Consider the following 21,058-nt stretch of genomic DNA (forward strand, 5'->3'; position numbering starts at 1 on the left):
CTATACAGCTAAATTATGGCTGTCCTGCATGTGTATACTAAAGGAGGAGTCAGTGCATAGAATCCTTTCCCCCTTATTGCACGGTACAGGTGGCAGCCATTATTTGGTCACTTAGGCCTCGATCCATAAAGGGACTTAGGTGTTGCAATGCTGAGCTTTTTAAGCACCTATACATTGCCTATGGAGAGAGAGATGGCTGAGAAGAGGATCCACAAAAGCTAGCACGCTATGTGGGGAGGCGCCTAAGCTATCCAATGAGAGATGCTGATGAGAAGGGTGTGTCGTAAGCTCCACCCCTCTCAAAGTTTGCTGCCTATGTTTCCTTGCAGTCAACTGCTGGGAATCTCTCTACTGGAGTTAGGCACTCTTGTGAGAATGGCTTTTGCTCTAAAAACAGCCTCAGTTCCTGCCTAGCGCCTCACAAAATAATGTGTGTATGTGGGTGTTTATGAGGAAAAGGAGGAGGAGGGAAATAGTGGTCTCCCTATAACTTTTAATTTAGTGGTTAGGGTACTCATCCAAGATATGGGAGCCCCAGTTCAATTTTCCACTGTGCCAAGGGACTATAGAGTCACACTCGCTTTTTCTCTGGCCCAATAAATATTTTAATAGTTATTTAATACAAAATGAAACAATGGAAGATTGAGATAGGCCCACCTCAGAATATCGCACTGTCCTGGGGGTTAGGGCACTCATCTGAGAGGTAAGAAACTCCTGGCAGAGTGAGGGAATTGAACCAGGGTCTCCTACATCCCAGCTCAATGCCCTACCCACTGGGCTTAAGGTTATAAATGAGGTTGTCTCTTTCTTCTCTTCCCCACATCCCCCCAGCTTTTGTGTGTGTGTGGTTAGATGTGCTTTGAGCACATCTACTGAATTGGGCCCCACAGGCAAGACTGGCAGTGCAATGCCTATCTCGACCTTGTTTGTGAATCACAATAAGGGCATGAGAGAGGCATCTGGAAGCCCACCTGAGGTAGTAGTGCATCTGTCCACAGGCAGAAACTTAGGTACCTAGGTGATTTCTACAGTGGAAATGTAAATGTAAGTGCCTGGTGAGTTTAGGCACCCAAAGGGTTAGGTGGCAGATGAGCAGAGGTTTTGTAGATCAGAATAGTACCTAAATTTCGGCCTTAGGCTCCTAAATCCCTTTGTGGATCTGGGCATAAGGGCCAGATTTCAAAAGGTGTTGAGGCACCTAAAGATGCATATAGGTCCTTAGAAGTTTTTTCAAAAGTACCAGTGGAAGTTAGGGGCCTAGGTACTTTTGAAAATATCACTAAGCACCCAACCACCATTAAAAAAATCTGGTCCTAATTCTCAAGCAGAGGCAAGTGAAGGCCAGCCAGTACTGACTGCAGCAACCAGGCCATAGAGAGGGTCTGGAGGTATGTCCATGGCCCCTCTCCCACTGTTCTGTAGGGAGTGTAGACTACATCGGTGGAACAAATGTAGCAACTGCTTTTTCTAAGTATTATCTAAGACCAGCTCTGAGGCATGCCTGTTCCTCTAGTATGGTGGTTTAATTTCCCAAGGGATTTGGGTGGTGGTCTGAATTATCCTTTATAGGAAGGGAGAAAAGGGGATTTATGACAGACTAATTATGTATTGGTAAAGATATGTGTCACAGGACTTCCTGCCCTCACTCTACCTTTCTGCTGCCTTACTTTTTCCATTAATGTGTTTCCTTTGGAAGTTGGTCAGCCTTGCGGGAATTAGGTAGGAGGAGCTAATTACTACAGACTCATTCTCTTTGTAAACCCACTCAGCAAAACCACTGTGACTCAGCAAAACCACAAGTCTTGATTTTGTTTTGCAAAACCAAAATCAAGGGTATGGCATGTCTCTGCCCCTTTACACATTTCAGTGGCAGTTGGATAAATGATTCTGGTTTTGGTTAATCTCTACTAATTCTACAGCCTGCTATTTGCTTCACTTTGATTCTTGGTGGTGGAGCTGTGGGGCCAGATCTTTACTTGTGTTAATCAGCATAGCTCAATTGAAATCAATGCAATTACACTGATTTCCTTTTCCTGAGGATCTTATCCACAGTGTTGTTTGTGCTGATCATTCTTTTTCAGGAAAGGAGGAGGACTGTGACAAAGTCTGTTATCAGTTCACAAGCTTTTTTTTGTTGCTAATGATAGAAGAAACAAATATTGATAGTAATGTAATTAAAAAGAAACAAAGCTCTCTTATTTACATTGAATACATATGGATATATGTATGCCCTGAATGGCATGTGAAGTATATTGTCTACTTGATGTGCACATATAGCTCACAAAAACATTATTGGGATGCATGCATACTCATCAAAAGGTCTGTCATGTCTTTCTACCTATTTTATCTGCATGTTTTAAGCAACTGTCTGTGTACTGATTTTCCATTTATTGGTGAATAGAAAACATCCCCGTAAAGGAGAAAAATACAAGAAAATAAGAAATAAAAATATAAGAAAAATTCAGGGGTTTTGTTTGTTTCTTTAGCAGGTATGATCAGCAGTTTCAATTTGTATCTCTACAGGAAATTTTTAAAATTTATCAATCTGTGTGCCTATTGGGTTTTAATTTTCTTCTTTTCCTTCTTTTATTTTAAGGGCACTCATAACTTGTATGGAGCTCACACGTTCTTCTTGTGCTTGGAAAATAACAGTGGAGCCTCTTTTGGTGTGTTCTTAATGAACAGTAATGCCATGGGTAAGAAAGACTTCTCTATAACTATTTCTAACTGCTACAGCTTAACACTAAAAAAAAAAAAAAATCTGCTGGATTGCTACACAGTGAGCCAAAAGTCAGTTGATTTAAAGGTCAGAATCAGGCATGCGTTTTTAGCACAGCTACTCACGTAAAACTTGACAGGAAACTGTGTCTTTAAAAATATCAAGCAGCAGCTATATATATAATAAAGATAGCAATGTTAAATATACTTAAGGTGAACAATGGCTACTCTACAACTAGCTTTAGGATTACATATAAGGCCCTACTTCCACAACGTATTTGTCCGTGGCTGGAGCCCTTTTGAAGAGTATAGTGCTCTGTGCAGGTATCTGCCCATGTGCAATGCATTGCAGGATCAAGGTCTCAACGGTAATGGACAGGACATGAAAGGATCATAGTGTTGCTTTTCATTAGATCAACATACACAACTGTCCCTGCTTATCAGAACTGTCTTAAGCCTTTTGAGAAGATGCATTGAAAATCTCATGAGAAATGGCTTCCTCACTGGCTTTCTAGAGATTCCCTTTTCTTTGCAAAGGCATGTCAAAGAAAATAAAATCTGAATATTTCACCACCTCCATTTGACTTCAAGGGATGATTTAGGATGTCCTTGTTTTTTTCGGAACTCATTTACTTATCCTTCATGTGAACATTGAATGGATACATTGACTGTTTAGCTAATGTTTAAACTTTCCTCTATAATTCCTCTTCTGACAGAATTTGTTCTCCAGCCTGCCCCAGCAGCAACTTACAGAACGACTGGTGGAATTCTAGATTTTTATGTCTTCTTAGGAGACACTCCAGAGCAAGTTGTTCAAGAGTATGTAAAGGTATGTTTATATCTGATGAGGCAGTACTATAAATAATGTAGGTGCTGATAGATATTCTCTAGCATGATCACAATATATTTAGTCATTTTGTATTTGTTGTGATTATATTGCAATGAAATGTTTCAATGGATGCTTAAAGGCATGTAACAGTCTGTAAAGAGAGTGCTGCCCTTTGTTCCCTGGCCTTTTTCCCATAGTGTAGAGATTCCATTAGCAATGACAAACTGCCAATGCTTCTCTAAACCTTCCGTAATGCTAATGTATTTTTTGGTCAAACTACATTAGCCATTATTTTTATGTGGTTTCCCTTTGTTCAGATCAACATCATTTTCAAGGAATGCTCTCATATAACATAAAATGCCTTTTGAAAACTTAGGATAGTTTTCTCAGGGACAAGGTGGGCGAGATAGTATCACCTTGTCCTTTTTGAAAACTTACTGAGGCAGTATAGCCTAGTGCACAGAGCTCTGGAACTGGGATGCAAGAGTGCAGGGTGACCTCGGGCAAAGCACTGGACTATAGAATCAGTCTCCCTGTTTCTGTGGCCCAAGTAATATTTAGTTCAGTTATTTCAATTATTAATTAAGGTAGAACAACTTCAGTTGGAGAGATGGAGGGAGACTCGCATCAGAATATTCCATAGCCCAGTGGTTACAGCACTCACCTGAGAGGTGGCAGATCCCCATTCAAATTTCTTCTTCTCATCAGACAGAGGGGGGACTTGAACCCATGGTCTTCCATATCCCCGGTGTGTGGAATAAAGGATATAAGGAAGGGCTGCCTCCTTCTCCCCAGCTCTCTGTTTTGTGTTGAGTTATGTGGGCATACTATGGGATTGGGTCCTAGATGCAAGTTGGCTAAGGACCACCTATCTTCCCCTGGTTCATGGATTGCTAGTGGATATAGGCACCTCCCTGCAGCCTGGATTTAGGCAATCATCTTTGTGAGAGGGTTGGGGTTTAAGATACACCTCCCCTGTGGCATCTTCCAGTGGTTACCTTAGGCAGCACCTACTGTGCTGGCTTTGTGGATCACATTCTAAGGCATCTAGGCGCCTAACAAAGGGCTAGTCTACACTACACAGTTAGGTCGATGTAAGGCAGCTTATGTTAACCTAATTACGTCAGTGTCTACACTACAGCCTTCCCCCCACTGAAGTAAGTGCCCTACTACACCGACATAATTCCACTTCCACGAGAGGCGTAAGGTTTATGTCGGTGTAGTTACGGCGACAGTGTCAGTGTAGATATTGTGTTACTTGCATGGGCTGTTGGCTGTCTTATCAATTTCACAGCTCCTGGGCAGCTGGACCCCCCTCCTGGTTGGTGTTGCAATGCCTAAGTCCTTTTACAGCTCTGGGCCCAAGTTCTATTAATATTACTTATCCACGGTAGTACAGTCCTAAAATCCTGACTTCTCATATGCTCCAGTATTTTAATGTACACTTGCTGTCCTTTCCATAGTGATATTTCTTCCTCTATAGTTTGTCTTTATGACTTAAAATCTGATATCCCTCTTCAATAATTAATTGGTTGCATCTCCAATCATAATTATTATTGTTATAATTTGTACTGTGATAGTGCCCAAAGGCATAATTCAGGATCAACGCTCCCACGTATTAGGTGCTGTATAACCCATAATAAAAGACAATCTCTACCCTGTAGAGCTTACAGTCTAGTTTAAGATTGGAAACAAGAAGTGACTGTAAAATTGAATAAGGGCTAGAGGGAGAGGGAAGATGAGTAATAGCTATAAGGATTATGTGGTCCCATAGTACTAGCAATATGCACAACTTCATTGATCCGAATAATTTAAGTTTGTAGTTTTTAAAAGTAAATATGGAGAAACTTTACAGTTGTAACTGCATAATATCCATTATGGTTCCAAGTGCTAGACATGACTCAGAATAATTTATAAGCACTTTCAGAGAAGTAAAGAACTTAGGGAATACTTAGGGAATACTGCACTGACAAATGACATATACAAATTGCAAATGCAAGGCCCCTTTTTTTACTTAATTTTCATTTCTTAACTTTCAGCTGATAGGAATGCCTGCAATGCCTTCATACTGGAGTCTTGGATTCCAACTTAGTCGCTGGAATTATACGTCTCTTGATGAGCTGAAAGTTGTTGTAGAAAGAAACAGAGCAATTGGGATACCCTATGTAAGTAAAATTTTTTTTGGGGTGTGGGGATCGACTGGGGATGCTGAAGCAGTCAGAAATAAATCCATAGATTAGGATCTACTTTTACAGTCCTGGAGTAGTTTATTACAAGTCAGTTCTGGTTAACATATAGAAACTGCTATTAATAAACCTTATAGAGACTTCAGTATCTTTGAGGACTTTTAATGTTAGATTGAGAGTCAAAATTGGGGAGGTTACAGTTGTTGTTCTTTGTATTACAGTAGCTCAAAAGGTATGTCTAAACCACCTCCCAGACTGGGGCAATAGACTCCGGCTTGTGTTAAAAATAGCTGTGTTGACATTTCGGCTTGAGCTTTAAAGCTAGGAATGGGGGTGGACTTCAGAGCCTGAGTCAGAACTTCAGAGCGCTGTCTAAACAGTGCAGTGACATGAACCCCCTATGTGGACCTGGCCTGAGAGGCTCAGCTGTGTAGACATACCCTTAAAGGCCCCAGTTGAAATCAGTACCCGTTTGTGCTATTTTAACACATACTAAGAGACAGTTAGTGCCTCGAGTTTACAATCTCAATGCAAGAGATAGACAAAGGACACACTGTTATCCCCATTTTGCAGATGGGAAAGTGAGATACATGCTTACATGCTGTAGTACACCCAGAGCTAGTGCCTAGCATACTTGCTGCTCCTTTGTAGAGCGTCACTGAAGTGTGTTCCACAGCACATTCCCCGTCACCACCCAGAGCTGTCCTACCCTGCAGTGTCAGAGACGTACAGTCTTTACAGCTGCCTACTTTTGTTGAGGGATACTATTGTAAAGAGAGATCCTAAATGGCAGAGATGGCAGTTAGGCACCTAACTTCCACTGAGTTTCTATGGTAGTTGGGTACAAAACTGCCATTTGTGCCTTTGAAAATCTCCCCCATAAATTTCATTTCTTACATAATCTCTGTGCTGTTTCACAGTTAGTATGAAAATTATCCAAAATTCTTACTGCCCATCCATAATAAAATAACAAAAATAAGTTTACTCCAGAGTAAACAGAACATAATCATATGAAAATACTCAGGGCCCCAGGCTATTGTTTCTAATGTACAAAATAAACTACACTATCTTTCAGGAAATTCAATACACTGATATTGACTATATGGAGGAGAAGAAAGACTTTACTTATGACCAAGAGAAATTTAAGGACCTTCCTAAATTTGCTATGGACCTACATAACCATGGACAAAAATACATTATTATACTGGTAATGAACTAATTAACTATTTCACTTTACCACTGAAACAACATTGCTATTAGAATTATTTGTACAATGGAGTCGCATCATACGTGCATTTAACTTACGCGAATTCAACTATATGTGCTTGGCAAAAAAAAAAAAATAACAATAACTCGCGATGGAGTACAGTACAGGAGTCGATGAGAGAGTGTTCAGGGGTTGATTTATAGCATCTAGACTAGGCGCGATAAGTCGACCCCTGCTGTATCGATCGCTGCCTGCAGATCCAGTGAGCATCTTGCCACGCTGAGGGTGATTCTAGTATTTAAAATTACATATTTTTTGTACAACATGGCCCTAAACGCAAGCCAACTACTTCATCTGGTGCTCAACCGAAGAAACAGCGATCTGTTCCAATGCTGGAGGAAAAACTGGCTGTGTTGGACTTAGAGATACAGTATGTCGGTGTCCAGCATGGCAAGTAAATATGGCCGCAACAAATCTAGCATCCGTGCCATCAAGAATTCGACAGAGAAATTTATCAAGCCGTGGCATCAAGTGCTCCAATAACTGCTAAGATGACAAGCCATGATAAGACTGAAAAGGCATTAATTTAGTGAAGACTGAAAAGGCATTAAACTTATGGCTGGAAGACATGAACTGTAAATGTATGCCTATCGATGGCAACACGTTGCAAGAAAAGGGTCTTAGTTGAAACCTCCCGCCAAAGAGGGATAGCCTTCTGATGAGAAGGAATTCAAAGACAGCCAAGATTGGCTTAACAGTTTTAGGAACCGCTTCAACCTTAAAAATGTGCAGACTACTGGTGAAGCTGCATCTGCCAATGAAGAGACAGCAAAAGCCTACCCCAAACAATTAGGGCTATCTTCTGGAACAAGTTTTTAATGCTGACGAGACTGGGCTCTTCTGGAAAAAAATGCCCAACCGCACTTACACTTCGAAGCAGCTAAAGACTGTGTGACTGTGTTGTTTTGTGGCAATGTGGCTGGGCATTTAATAAAGCCGGGCTTGCTCTACAGGGCTGCAAATCCCCATGCCCTAAAAGGCAAGAACAAAAATCTCCTGCCTGTGTTCTCGCAATCAAATAAAGAGGCTTGGGTGACAGCAGCATTATTTCTGGATTGGTTCCACAAGTGTTTCATTCCAGAGGTCAAGCGGTACCTTGAAGAGAAAAGACTTGACTTTAAAGTGTGGCTGATCATAGACAATGCTTCTGGCCATTCTGAGGCACTCCGGTTTGCGCATAACGATGTTGAAGTCAACTTTCTCCCTTTTTTATCCTTTCATTCTTCCGTCTCTCTCTTTGACCATACACGATTTTCACCTTACGCACTGCCTTTAGAACCTAATCTCCGCGTAAGATGAGACTCCACTGCATACAATAATTGTTTATTATTATAATTTGTGTAGATTGTATGTACTGTATATATCTATTGCCTAATTCTGCCATGCTTCAGAAAAATGGAAGAGTTTACCAACTCTCTCTTGTGTTTCTTTTTATTAGGACCCTGCCATTGCCATCTCCCCTCTCCTTAATAAGACTTCATATCTTACCTATGAACGAGGAATGAACAAGACAGTGTGGGTAAATGAATCAGATGGAAAAACAAAACTCATTGGAGAGGTAACTAGATACTTAAGACAGGTTTCAGAGTAGCAGCCGTGTTAGTCTCTAAGGTGCCACAAGTACTCCTTTTCTTTTTGTAGATACTTATGGAAATTGCAACCCCATCTGTACTATGTGTTGTCATAGCAGATAAGGTTGGGTCACTGCATTTGTTATAAACTCCATTTTTAAAATTTTCAGTAAAATTAGCTGTTCACAGAAATTGTTTTATAAAGCTGTATCTAGGAATGTAAAAGGTGTATTCGTTTTTGTTGATTTTTTTTTAAAGACTTTTATTTACACCGTTAGGTGTTAAAAGGGAAAAAATGGGATACAGGGGCGATTTTTCTGAGGCACAAAGGACAGTTTGGCAGCCAGCAGCTATTGATTTTTTCAGTGATATTCGGACACCTGACTTCCATTCTGTGCCTTTGAAAATCTCCTGGATCATGGAATGCGGAAAAATCACTTAGAACCACCTTTGCCTCTTCCTCCAATTTGTCTCAAGCTCATGCTTAGGGCAACTGAAGATTGAGCCAATTGTGTGCACAAATTGATGTTTCCAACTCATTACATTTTTTGCTTTAAGTCAATGGTAAGCAACTAAATCAACTATATATCAGGCATGTCAACGTATTTTAAATAATCTAAAGAAATAACAACAAACTTTCACAGTTGTTAGCCTCTATCACAAAAATAATATGCATTTTTAAATTGCCTGCATAACTGTTTACTTGAAATATGGACATTCTATCAAGTCGATAATCTGGTTTTAAAAACTCCCTGAATAGGTATTTATATTGCAGACCCTAGTAATTCTGAGAGCTGTTTGAAGAAGTTGGGCTGATGAATCACATTTAAAACACCTAATTAAGCATTTACATGAGCCCATAACAGCCATGATGTGACAAGTCTCATATATTTCTATGAAACATGTTCATTACTTGAAGAAAAGACAAATATCACTGAAAAAAATCAAAGGAAATTAAAATGACTCCCAAGGTATAAAATTGGCTAATCAGACTGGTGCCTAACTCCCATTGAAATCGATGAAAGTCAGATGCCTAACTTGCTTAGGCACTTTTGAAAATACCACTAGGTGACTCTCTGCACCTTTAGACAGATACCTTTGCAGATCTGGCCCAAAGTGCTTGGAATGTATGTTATCCTTATTCTTTCTTATTCTTTGAGGTCAATGTAGTTCCACACACACAGAGTAAACGTAGAGTATGGCTTATTATAGTGAGGAAAAACAATTAGCTCAATTTCCACATCTAAATTGATGCAAGAACATGGATATTCTTAGATGCTAATGTTCTCCTTCACCAACTTAATTCTTCATGTTTGTATTTTAGGAAGCTGCTCCCAGAAACTGGCACAAAGCCGCTTCAAGTGTTTTTGCACTATTATTTAGAAGTGCACTTCAAATGGAAGTGGACTGCCAGGCAAATGAGGCTGAAAAAATGTATGAGCACACAGGACATTTACTCTTGGCTTCAGTTCTGGCATCCGTTATAGCTTCTTTGAAATAAGAACTGAAAAAAAAAATACAAACTACTAATCATTGAATGTAGAGCTTGAAACAGTTTTGAAGATTGCCGTGTAATTTCCCCCTGCCTCATTTGGAGAACAAAATATTCCATTGAGTTTTCTGAGGTTCTTACAGGACTAGGTCCAAACATGGTTCAAATTATGTCCTGGAGAGAATTATTAGAAACTAATGGAAATGTTTGAAATAAATTATAAAGCTAAATGTTTCATAATGGAATAGCCAGTTTAACTAATTACTCTTTACTTTCTTACACTGTAGGTGTGGCCAGGACTGACTGTGTTCCCTGACTACACCAATCCAGAATGTACCAACTGGTGGGTGGAAGAATGTAAGCTCTTTTACGATCAAGTGAAGTATGATGGGATTTGGATTGTAAGTCATTCACCCTTTTTTCATATGAAGCTAGTGATAGTTTAGGATGAAAGATCTTTTCAATCTCATCTCTTTGTACCATAGGGATGTTTCTTATTAAAAACTAAAATAAAAATACTACTTATTTCCTAATCTTTTAACTGGAGAACAAAACACATTGGGTGAAATCCTGGCCCCACTGATGCCATTGGACTTCATCCAATGTATTTAGTGTATTTATATTTATGGATGTTGTTGCGGTGCATCTAAAGTAACTTGACTTTGTCATAACTGTGACATAACTGTGACATAATTGTGGGAGAAGAAGCTTCAATGTCTGCAAAAAAACAACAACAATGACAAAAAACCCTACCCTGCCAAAAAGTATTAAAATAATAAAGGAGGGAGAGCGAATGAGATTTCGTGCTCTTTTTAATAACTCTTTCAAACCGGTGATACGAGTGTTACAATGCAAACGATATTTTCACCTCTAGTGAAAAATGTAGTAGGCTGGTGAAAAACAACTTTTAATTGACCAAACTTGTTGTTTTATACTCTCAGTCTAGGAATGCGCAAACCAAGGTTTACTGAAGTAAATGGGAATCTTTCCATTGACTTTAATGGGCTTTGGATTATTAGGCACCAGTTTAGCTACAGTAAAATTCTCTTTCTAACACACACACCCTGACCCAGCAAAGCACTTCAGCATGTGCTTAACTTCAAGTTTGTGAATACTCCAACTGAAGTGTTTTGCTTGAATAGGGACCCCAAATTCCAAACTTTGGCCCCAAAATAAACCCTTACTTCATTTGAACATTCAGAAATAATATTTGTTTGTTCTTTCTTTCATTATTTCACATTTCTGCATCCTGTTTTCTGGGCAGGAGTGCAAACAGAAGTTACTACTAGTTATATTGCAGCATCCAAAATTATACTAGGTACTTAGAGGGTCATTGGATCATGCATGACCCAATGAAGGGGCAAAAAATAAAATCTGGAAGCGAAAAGCAATCAGGCCGTTAATGGGTCAGTGGGTGTATATAGAATAACAATGCTAGTCAATCCACTGTTTAAGAGGAAAATCACACTGCCAAGTTTATAAATTTGCTGTGTTCTTCAATGCATACCTTTTGCATAGTGAATTTAGGGGACATACAAAGCCACAGTGCTGTGATGTCAACTAAAAATCATGTCACGCAGGCTACAGGAAATATTATAGAGGACATCTTTAACAATCTCTAGCTACACTGCAGAATTTGACAGACAATCTACAAAATACCCCTCCTGACACTTTGTCTCTCTCAAACTGCATGGCATGCAGCCAACACTTGTGCTGAAGGTACCATGAAGATTTAGATATGGAAGGAAAAGGTTATCCTTAGACTTCGGTTATTCTTTCATGTTCCTATCTCAGGGTTCAATTGTGCCACCTTTATTTGCCTGATGTAGTTCTCTTGGCTAGATTCTGGTTGCTCTTTATGCAGGCACAGAGTGAAGAGAGGAGGCAAGGAGCTGCCTGTCAACACTGAAATAGGGCCAGCTAAAATTATGCCCCTTGCACATCAGTAAGCACAGGGCTGATTCTGGGATGTTCCTCCAAGGCAGGCACCTTGCAATGCATCCACAGATGGGTGGGGAAGGAAACTACTGGAGCCATGTCTCTGCTCCCATGTACTGGCTTGTGGAGCTGACTAGCCACATGGGTGGGGGAAGAATGCTGTACCTTCACAGGGGATAGCAGTTCATGATCCACTCAGCATACCAAGGGGGCAAACTGTGATCTGCCCCTAGTAGACCTCCTGGAGTAGTGAGACTCCATTCTGCTCGTCAGTGCAAGGCTCTGCCTTAGCTTTATGCATGTAGCTCCATTGATTTAAATAGAACTATTGAGATAGTGAAGTGGTTATCAAGGGTTTACCAGGATTTTTTCCAGTATTATGGGTCGCACCCATGCTCCACCCCTCTCTTATTTCCTTAGTTAGTGGGTATACTGCTTTCCCCTCTCTGCTCTGTTAGGTAGCCAAATAAAGCCATGGGTTCCCAGCCTTCAGTACTGCAAGTAGAGTGTTTCTCTTATGCACTAAGCAGTCCCAGTACAAAAGCTGGCAGAGTCAAAGTTCTATTCAAAATTGGAAAGAATCAGTTGAATTTTGATTTTTGCCCTGTTTGAGCTATCACCCAGTGAGGTATGCGTACACTTCTGCATAAGCTTATTACTGTCTGATACTATATTAAAAATCAGCAAAAACATTTTCTAATCGTACAGGAGGAGTGCTTAAAAGAGGGCAAACCAAACATTTTACAGAGGGTCCTGTGTGTGTGTGTGTGTGTGTGTAGAGGATCTGATTCTTATTATCTAGCATTATATTATAGTCTCTCTGCTAAGTGTTAGTAGTTGTTGTGACATTGCAGATCAGTCCTCTGATGGAAAGGAAATCTGTGAGTTGCTATTTTCTTTGAGTAAGTGGTTTCTTTAACATCATATACCCACCAGTCCTTGCACAAAAATGGCCAGAAAGGGCACACAAATGCTGCCTCTTTTAGCCCAAACTTCAATTCCTGGTTCTGAGGAAGCAACTCTGCCACAAGAATTAACTCTACAGAAATTAAGTCAGAGACCAAACTGGCTTGTGTTTGTAGCAACTGCTTCCCACCCCACCCCCAAGAAATGACATCACAAATACTTACAACTTCACAGCATTTCTTCAAAGACTGAACACTAGATACTTGGCACATAAGGTCAAAACAAAGCAAAACAAATCACTCCCCCCAGAACGAACAAACAAAAACCAAAACAAAAAATAAACAAAACACTTTTTAGATTATCTGTAACAGCACCATCTTCTGGTGACTACCACCATAATTCATTTTTAGTAAACGTTAATACGCTAAATACTAATATTTAGTAAAAGGTTAATATGATGGCAAATTGTTCCCAATATAAATTGATCTATAATGCTTTATGATCCTTTAGTGTTGTGGAACCAGTTCCCAATGGTTCAGTGTCTATAACATCTGTGTATTCTGCAGTCCCTTGAAACAAAGAGATGTTGCTTTTGAGCAATTTATGAAAACCAAGACACTTTTTGATAATATGCTTTTAAGGTATTTAAAGTCTCACTTTAAGATTCCTTTACATTTCCAGAGAGTGGTGATGTGAATCAGACCTTATATGTTGGCAAAATTGAGCCCTTTTCGTTGAGCCCACCTTTCTTCTATTTATTATTTTCTCACCTCTTGGATGTATTCAATTGATAAAACCTCACAAAATTGACTTATTCCTTTTTCAAGAGAAAGTACAAATGTAAAGGCAATTAACCTATACATGCTGCTATTTAATGAGTCACAGAAACCTTTCCTTAATATACAGCAACATGTTAATATTTGATTTGACTACAACGTGAGTAACTCCAATTAATGTCATAGAATAAGATAAGATTATACATGGCCTGATTTTGACCTCACAGGCACTCATTTCACACTGGGGTTACTTTTTTGACTTTAGATTAGTTGCTTTGTATTTATACCAGGATACGTGATATCATAGACAGGCCCACTATCTTTTGTATGTTGCAGAACAGTGGGGTTTATAAAAAAGATTTATGTGCTTTGATTCAAAAAATTCTTTATGAATACCTTTAGTTCATATCTCTTGGGTAAGTTCATGCCCAGTGTTTTAAATGTCCGTGAGTAAAAAAAGGTTGAAACCCACTGTTTTATATTCAAGTATCGGGGGTAGCCGTTTTAGTCTGTATCCACAAAAACAACAAGGAGTCTGGTGGCAGCTTAAAGACTAACAGATTTATTTGAGCATAAGCTTTCGTGGGTAAAAAACTCATTTCTTCATATCTGAAGAAGTGAGGTTTTTACTCACAAAGTCAGGTTTTTTTCCACGAAAGCTTATGCTCAAATAAATCTTTAAGGTGCCACTGGATTCCCTACTGTTTTATACAGATCATGGGTGCAGTCTTGCAAATAAACAGCTGAGTAAATTTGCCCAAGATACTATGGGAGGGCTCACATGCATAAGTCTCCGCAGCATCAGGATCTATATTATTATGTGGATAAATGGGTATAATATTCTACCTATACTATATATACCTTAGGTGGTGAGACTTTAGTTAAACTTTTTTTTTTCCTTTCCTAAATGATCCAGTGAATAAAATATAAGGATTTCATTAGGGAAAGATATTTAAGCAAATCCTATCATAGTCTACATCTTTTTTTTTTTTCCAGGACATGAATGAAATATCCAGCTTTATAAAAGGTTCAATACTTGGCTGTCCTCAAAACAACTTAAACTATCCTCCTTTCACTCCCAGTAAGTCTATAGTCTTTAATCATATGGCAAAAATCCAAGTGTGTGTGAGATACAAGTAAACAATTATAATGAGATGAGGGAAACTTTTACTTTTTTTATTTTTTTATGTTTTAAGTTCTAAACATTCCTAATGACAGAGAAGATGAGTAGATAGTATGTTATTCTCAGTGGCTTAGGTACTGTTTCCAGAACTCCTGAAGGCGAATGGTTTTTTCCAGTAAAATGTTTCATCATTCTTCAAATTATTAGCTGCATTTGCTAAAGTAAATGTTGCCATTGCTTTAATTAAGTCTAGCAATAGTATTGATTTTCCTTTATCATTAATAGCTTTAGGCCTGTAAGCATAACTAAACTAGAATTCTAATGTTTTATCAAGCAATAACTTTTGTAACCCTGTCGCAGTATCTTGCCAGATCCAATAGTTCAATAATTTAGGGTGAAGTTGTGCAATCTTTCCACATGCTTGTGAGCGGTTGCTCACAGGAGTAGTCCCATTGGCCTCAGTGCATTTGCTTGTGCAAAGAAGTGGTCAGCAAGGCGATGAAGGGCTGCACCATCTAGTACTTAGTGCAAAATTTGATTCCTCTGACAATAAAAAATAGCTTTTTTTTTCTGATCACACACAGCTCTAATGAAAAGAGTGGAAAGATTTCAGTCTGTCAGAGATACAGTTGTAACCTGTGTGGGCATTTTTCCAGTGCAGTATTTAGGAGGTGGGAAAATGGGAAAGAAACAAAGAGCAGGGAATGTCTGTTCAGAGCTGATTGGCACTTTGCACTCTAGCAGAAGCAAGGGGCAGTGCATGGCTGTGCTGCTCTGTGAGCAAGACAGGACCCAGACTGCATCTCTGAGAACTTGCTTCTCCCTCCCTACTGAGGAGACCATGCACGTGTGCTGGAGAAAGAGTAGCAGCGCAGCAGTGGCTCTTCCTCTCTTAGCAGGATTTAGGAAAGCAAGTAACCCATGCAGGGAAATATGGAAGCTTCTTATGCCTCCTTACTCCATGACAAAGGCATGGAATCAAGGTGACAGTTAAGCCCATACTGAGCTACAGTTCTAAGTGCTGGAAGGCAATGGCATTGAAGAGAGCTGGTGGCTACTATTTAATATTGCCTATAGAAATATGATAAAAGATTTAATAATTTTATGTCCTGAACAAACTGCATCATATTATATATCAATTCACTAAACTCCACTCTGATATAAAAGCTGCATTTATAGAAGCGTTAGAGGTAAACGGGTGAATTGTTCAGGGTTCGCATATTGAGTGCCATGAGGTATAGGGAGCTCCAAAGCAGGAAAGTACCCCAGTTTAAACACCGATGAGTAAAGCCAGTGTACCTTAATCTAGCTTAACCTACTGTCATATGATGTGATATTGACAAGCACCCACAGTTTCATTCTTGAAGCACTGTGGTGAATGTAAATACTAAACAAAAAGGGCCCCTGCATTTTGTTATGTATTAACATAAAAGATTGGAAATATTCAAAATAAAGGCCTACTCCAGTGTTGTCATATTATTTTCTAAAGGTATTCTCGATGGACTCATGTATTCAAAGACACTTTGCATGGATGCAGTGCAATCCTGGGGAAAACACTATGATGTTCACAGTCTATATGGTTATTCCATGACCCTATCTACTGATAAGTAAGAACTGCTTTCTAATAATTGTTATGTAAAGGTACACTAGGTGGCCTAAAGTTGCAAAAGTGATTAGTGATTTTTAGGTACCCACCTTGAAACTCTTTAAAGGAGTCTGATTTTTAGAGATTGTTGAGCATCTGCCCTCTGGAAATCAGGTCCTTCTATGGTTTCTGAAGCTGGGAATCCAACACTGAAGCACCAAAAATCACTACCCTGTTATAAAATTTAGGAAGACTTGGCCAGTTTGCTTATAGAATTGGTTAATGAAAGGAAGACCCTGCATTACTATTTAAAGTTCAACTCAAAATAAGTCTTAAAATTTGTGTTGTCTTTAAAAGTGCTAGTGAACTGCCAATTTTCAAAGTTGGTGTAATTTCAAGAGTATTTCAATCAAGTTTATTTCAGTTTGAAGACCAAATAAAGCCATGGTTCTAGTCCTGACTAACACAGCCTAATGGACCATTATCCTGGTAGATAACTGTCTTCACCTCATCCCATTTTGCATCTAAAGTTTCCAGTAAGACACACATGTCCTGCATGACAGATTTTGAATTGTGGAGTGTTAGAATACAGGAGCTCTCTCTCTGTGCTTTGTTCTCTGATTCTCTAGCCAGTGTGGTTTAAAAAAATCATAGTTTTCAACATTTCCTTTCTCCCTTGAAATTCCTACACTCAAACCGGTAACTAGTTAATGTGTTGGACCCTCAACTGATCTAAATTGGTGCAGCTCCACTGAAGTAAAGCCAGTATATTCCAGTTGAGTATCTGGCCCAAAGTTTAGTGGGCTAAACAGTTTCAGAAAGATAGCTTATTTGGAGTTAATAACAGAAGCTCAGCTAAAATATATCTGGCTAACTGGAAGTGAGACAACATCCCTGGGCCTTATTATTTTTATGAATTAATGAATTTTAGTTAGCAATGTGGAAAAGAGATAATCTATCAGAGTTCAAGTACACTTACCATATGGTATTAATTACAGTTTCATTTAATTTTCAGAGCTATACAAGCTGTTTTCCCTGGAAAAAGAAGCCTTACTATTTCTAGGTCTACTTTTGCGGGATCAGGAAAATACACAGGACATTGGCTAGGGGATAATGCTGCTACATGGAATGATCTGAGATGGGCGATAACAGGAATGCTGGAATTTAACCTCTTTGGGATACCTTATGTATGACATAGTTATTTGCGAAAACCCTTTAAAGCAACAGATTAAGAATTAACAATGCAATCTTTTCATATAGTTGCTTGTTATCTAATCAAAACCAATTAAATAATGACCTTGTTCTTTAAAACATAAATAGTCATCTGCAGAAGTCCAAAATAAACAAACAACCCTCATCCGCCATGTACAACTTTTCACAATTAGCTGGATTAATTATGGGGCTGTTGCTACTGATTTTTGCCCTCCTCTGAAGTATCAGGTATAGGCCACTCCCATAGCTGGGTTTTTGACTAGATGGACTTATGGTGTGATCTAGTATACTATTCCCTATGTTTCAAGCTTTTCAAGCTATCTGTCACCCTTTATTATTTTATCTTCAGTGATCAGCTCTATGAGCTGACATTACACAGTGTTTTGCCACTGCATTGGCAGTGGGATAGGATTGCTCATTTATAAATGAGCCAATTCCATCTTCAGGATTTGCATTTCTGTGATTGTAATGTGCTGCCATTTTGTAGACTGCTTAATATTATTTATTTATTTCTTAATCATGTATTTATGGTAGCACCCACTGTGTATTAATGTTTTCCAAACATTCATGAGTGGTGCTCCAAGGAGCTTGTGATCTAACGACAACAAGATGGAGGTTAGGGAGAAGGGGAATCATAATAGCCAATTTAGATACAAGTCAACTTCATTCACTGTAAACTGACCGATGTGACTACAGGTTGCACAGTAAAGCCCTATATGTGCAGGGACAAAAGTACTCCAATTAATGTATTTAACACCAAGCCACTCCTTTCCCCATCATGCCACTCTCTTCCCTTTTAACTTCCCGCTAGTCTCTTCTGATGCATCTTTCACACTGAAATAGGAAAAGGAAGGTGTTTTTTTTAAGATGGTGGACTAATTTCATAGGTGATGTGCAGGGTAGAGCCCTTTACACTTAGTTGGGCTCCATCAGAACTACTTGGAAAAATACCTTGTATTATTGCTACCAATGTGCAAAAGAATGTAAGGGTTCGTCTACATGGCCCTGCAGTGTGGATTACTGGGGGTGTGAACGGCAGTGCACACTAAAATGTTTCGCTGTCAGTGCCCCGTGTAGACTCTGCGAGAACTAAAAAGTACCTAGTTTGTGTTAACATGGTCCTGTTTGAAATGGGACTTGAGGTTCTTTATTACATTATAACATTTGGGGTATAAAATTAAAACAAGTTTAAAAGAAACTTTGAAAAATATTACAGCATTTTTTTTAAAAGGAGATACCTGACATCCCACCTTCAAATAATAATCTTTGATAATGGCTGTGTGTTCTTCAGAACAGAAGCCACTTGACAGCTTTGGGTCTGAGTGAGATCAGATCTGAAAGAAGAAAGGTGTCAGGCAGAAATATGGTGAACACCTCTCTCAGGTTGGCTATTCTGACAATTAAGGATATGTTGATTATTCACTGGAAATTATTCCTTTCACTTTGCATCTCATCTTTGTAAGATTGGTAGTATGCCAATTAAAATATATATACAAGCATATGTGTAGAGATGTGGTATGCTGTATAATACATATAGGGTATATACAGCATTTTGACACATACACTATTTGTTTATAATTTTTTAGATTGGTGCAGATATTTGTGGTTTCTTTGATAATGTCACAGAAGAACTTTGCAGACGATGGATGCAAGTTGGAGCATTTTATCCGTTTTGCAGAAATCACAATGCTGAAAATTATGCGGTAGGTTACTAATACTCTTACAAAATTCCTTAAAGCTATCATTACATTACCAATTTCCTACTACTGTTGTATCAATGAACTTACAAGTAGACTACGAACATTCCGTATCTCCACTAGTATAACAGAACTGGAACAAATCCACTGTAATGTAATTGTTTCGATTGTCCTTAGTTAATATTTACTCAGTCATTGAAACAACTGCTGTCCTACTAGCATAGTGTAGGCATTCTGTCTCCTGCATTCTAATACTCTGTTCAATTAGGTTTTCTAGTCTAAGTGAGCCATATAGTTCACTGGATTGTAGTTTAAATTTTACATTCGTAGGCTGTCTTAATGAAATTCTAACTCTAAAAGATTCACCTCCATTGGAAATAATTGTACTGTGCTAATTTCACCACTGGCAGCAGCAGCTGCAACTTCATTGTGTCACTGTTCATGTGGACTCCAATGGAGTTGCAGCTGCTTACAGTGGATTTGGCCTACAGTGTTCTCCAAAACATGTTTCCTTCTTCATGACAACAATAACAATCCAACCTTTATTTTCAGCCTCAGGATCCGGCTGCATTTGGGGCAGATTCTGTTTTGGTGAGATCATCAAAGAACTACTTGAACATTCGATACACTTTACTGCCCTATCTTTATACCCTTTTTTACAAAGCTCATACACAAGGAGACACAGTAGTGAGACCACTTCTTCATGAGTAAGTTCACTGATCATAATATGTATAAACAGTATTTTTTGTTGAGAAGAGGGAATTCAGTGGGGCAGAGTTTGATGCTACTGTATACATCATATTTATACACTTATAATGCAATAGCTTTTAAGAAAGATCAATCATAAATCACCTCTAGCTTCCTATACTATTATCATGCTCTAACACCTCCTATGAACAGTAATGACATGTCAGTGGTAAATAAGGAAATGACTTTTTGGCTGCACATTCTAGAAGTTCCATTTCCTAGCTCTTAAATTCTTTAACCAACTATTTCTAAACAGGAAATATATGAAAAATATGATTATAAACTAAATAAGGAAACATGGGAATGTATTTCTGGCATTTTCGGATTTTCTTCATATGGAGATAAAAACAAGCTATAGTGTTATAAATTTCCAGTTATCAGTGTTGCCATTCTTCTGTGCTGATTCTAGGCAATATACTGCTACTTTCTCCATCATTTAGGTTCTATTCAGATGAAGCAACATGGGCTATTGATCGACAGTTCTTGTGGGGCCCTGGTCTTCTGATCACTCCTGTACTGGACCCAGTATGTTTGATTATATATTAAAATCTATCTTATTAACCCTTTGTTGAGCATTGACATTCATATTATTTAGGACTCAATTTTGCCCCTAAACGTCCCTGTGTATCTCCAATATTTGTAACAGCTAATATAATGGAGGGCACCCTATTGTCTTTACATTAGACCATTAGTAGTACACATGTTGACCAGATAGTTTCATCAAGTAACCAGTGAACCATGACTTAGTGGAGCGAACGTAAGTTATAGCTAAACTAATGCAGAAACACTTATGAATGTGAGCATTCACAAGCAGGTAGATAAGAGGGAGCAGGACATCATACAATTATTTGTTAAGCCATGTTTCTAAAATTCACAAGCAGCTTCTCTTCATCTCTTTGTAATTTCACTGGAGAACACAAAGATCATGGATTATTCCTGTTACAGTGATGACCCTCATTAATTCAAAATTTCCCTTTTGGCCCTCAATCTCACATAGGCAATCACATTTTT

General features: G+C 38.7%; 1 protein-coding gene across 1 annotated transcript in view; it reads left to right on the forward strand.

Moving 5' to 3' along the window:
• The window catches only part of SI (sucrase-isomaltase), a 144,635-nt gene that overhangs the window by 24,552 nt on the left and 99,025 nt on the right, over window positions 1-21,058 (forward strand). Inside the window, exons 8-19 of the mRNA XM_038417278.2 lie at window positions 2,597-2,696; window positions 3,435-3,547; window positions 5,587-5,712; window positions 6,809-6,940; window positions 8,439-8,558; window positions 10,351-10,464; window positions 14,680-14,764; window positions 16,296-16,413; window positions 17,407-17,578; window positions 19,190-19,306; window positions 19,853-20,007; window positions 20,488-20,572. Of these exons, the coding sequence (XP_038273206.1) occupies window positions 2,597-2,696; window positions 3,435-3,547; window positions 5,587-5,712; window positions 6,809-6,940; window positions 8,439-8,558; window positions 10,351-10,464; window positions 14,680-14,764; window positions 16,296-16,413; window positions 17,407-17,578; window positions 19,190-19,306; window positions 19,853-20,007; window positions 20,488-20,572 (1,437 nt within the window). The remainder of the gene's footprint in view (window positions 1-2,596; window positions 2,697-3,434; window positions 3,548-5,586; window positions 5,713-6,808; window positions 6,941-8,438; window positions 8,559-10,350; window positions 10,465-14,679; window positions 14,765-16,295; window positions 16,414-17,406; window positions 17,579-19,189; window positions 19,307-19,852; window positions 20,008-20,487; window positions 20,573-21,058) is intronic.

This window comes from Dermochelys coriacea, chromosome 9 (genome assembly GCF_009764565.3).
Source record: "Dermochelys coriacea isolate rDerCor1 chromosome 9, rDerCor1.pri.v4, whole genome shotgun sequence".
In the NCBI taxonomy this organism is placed as follows: Eukaryota; Metazoa; Chordata; order Testudines; family Dermochelyidae; genus Dermochelys; species Dermochelys coriacea.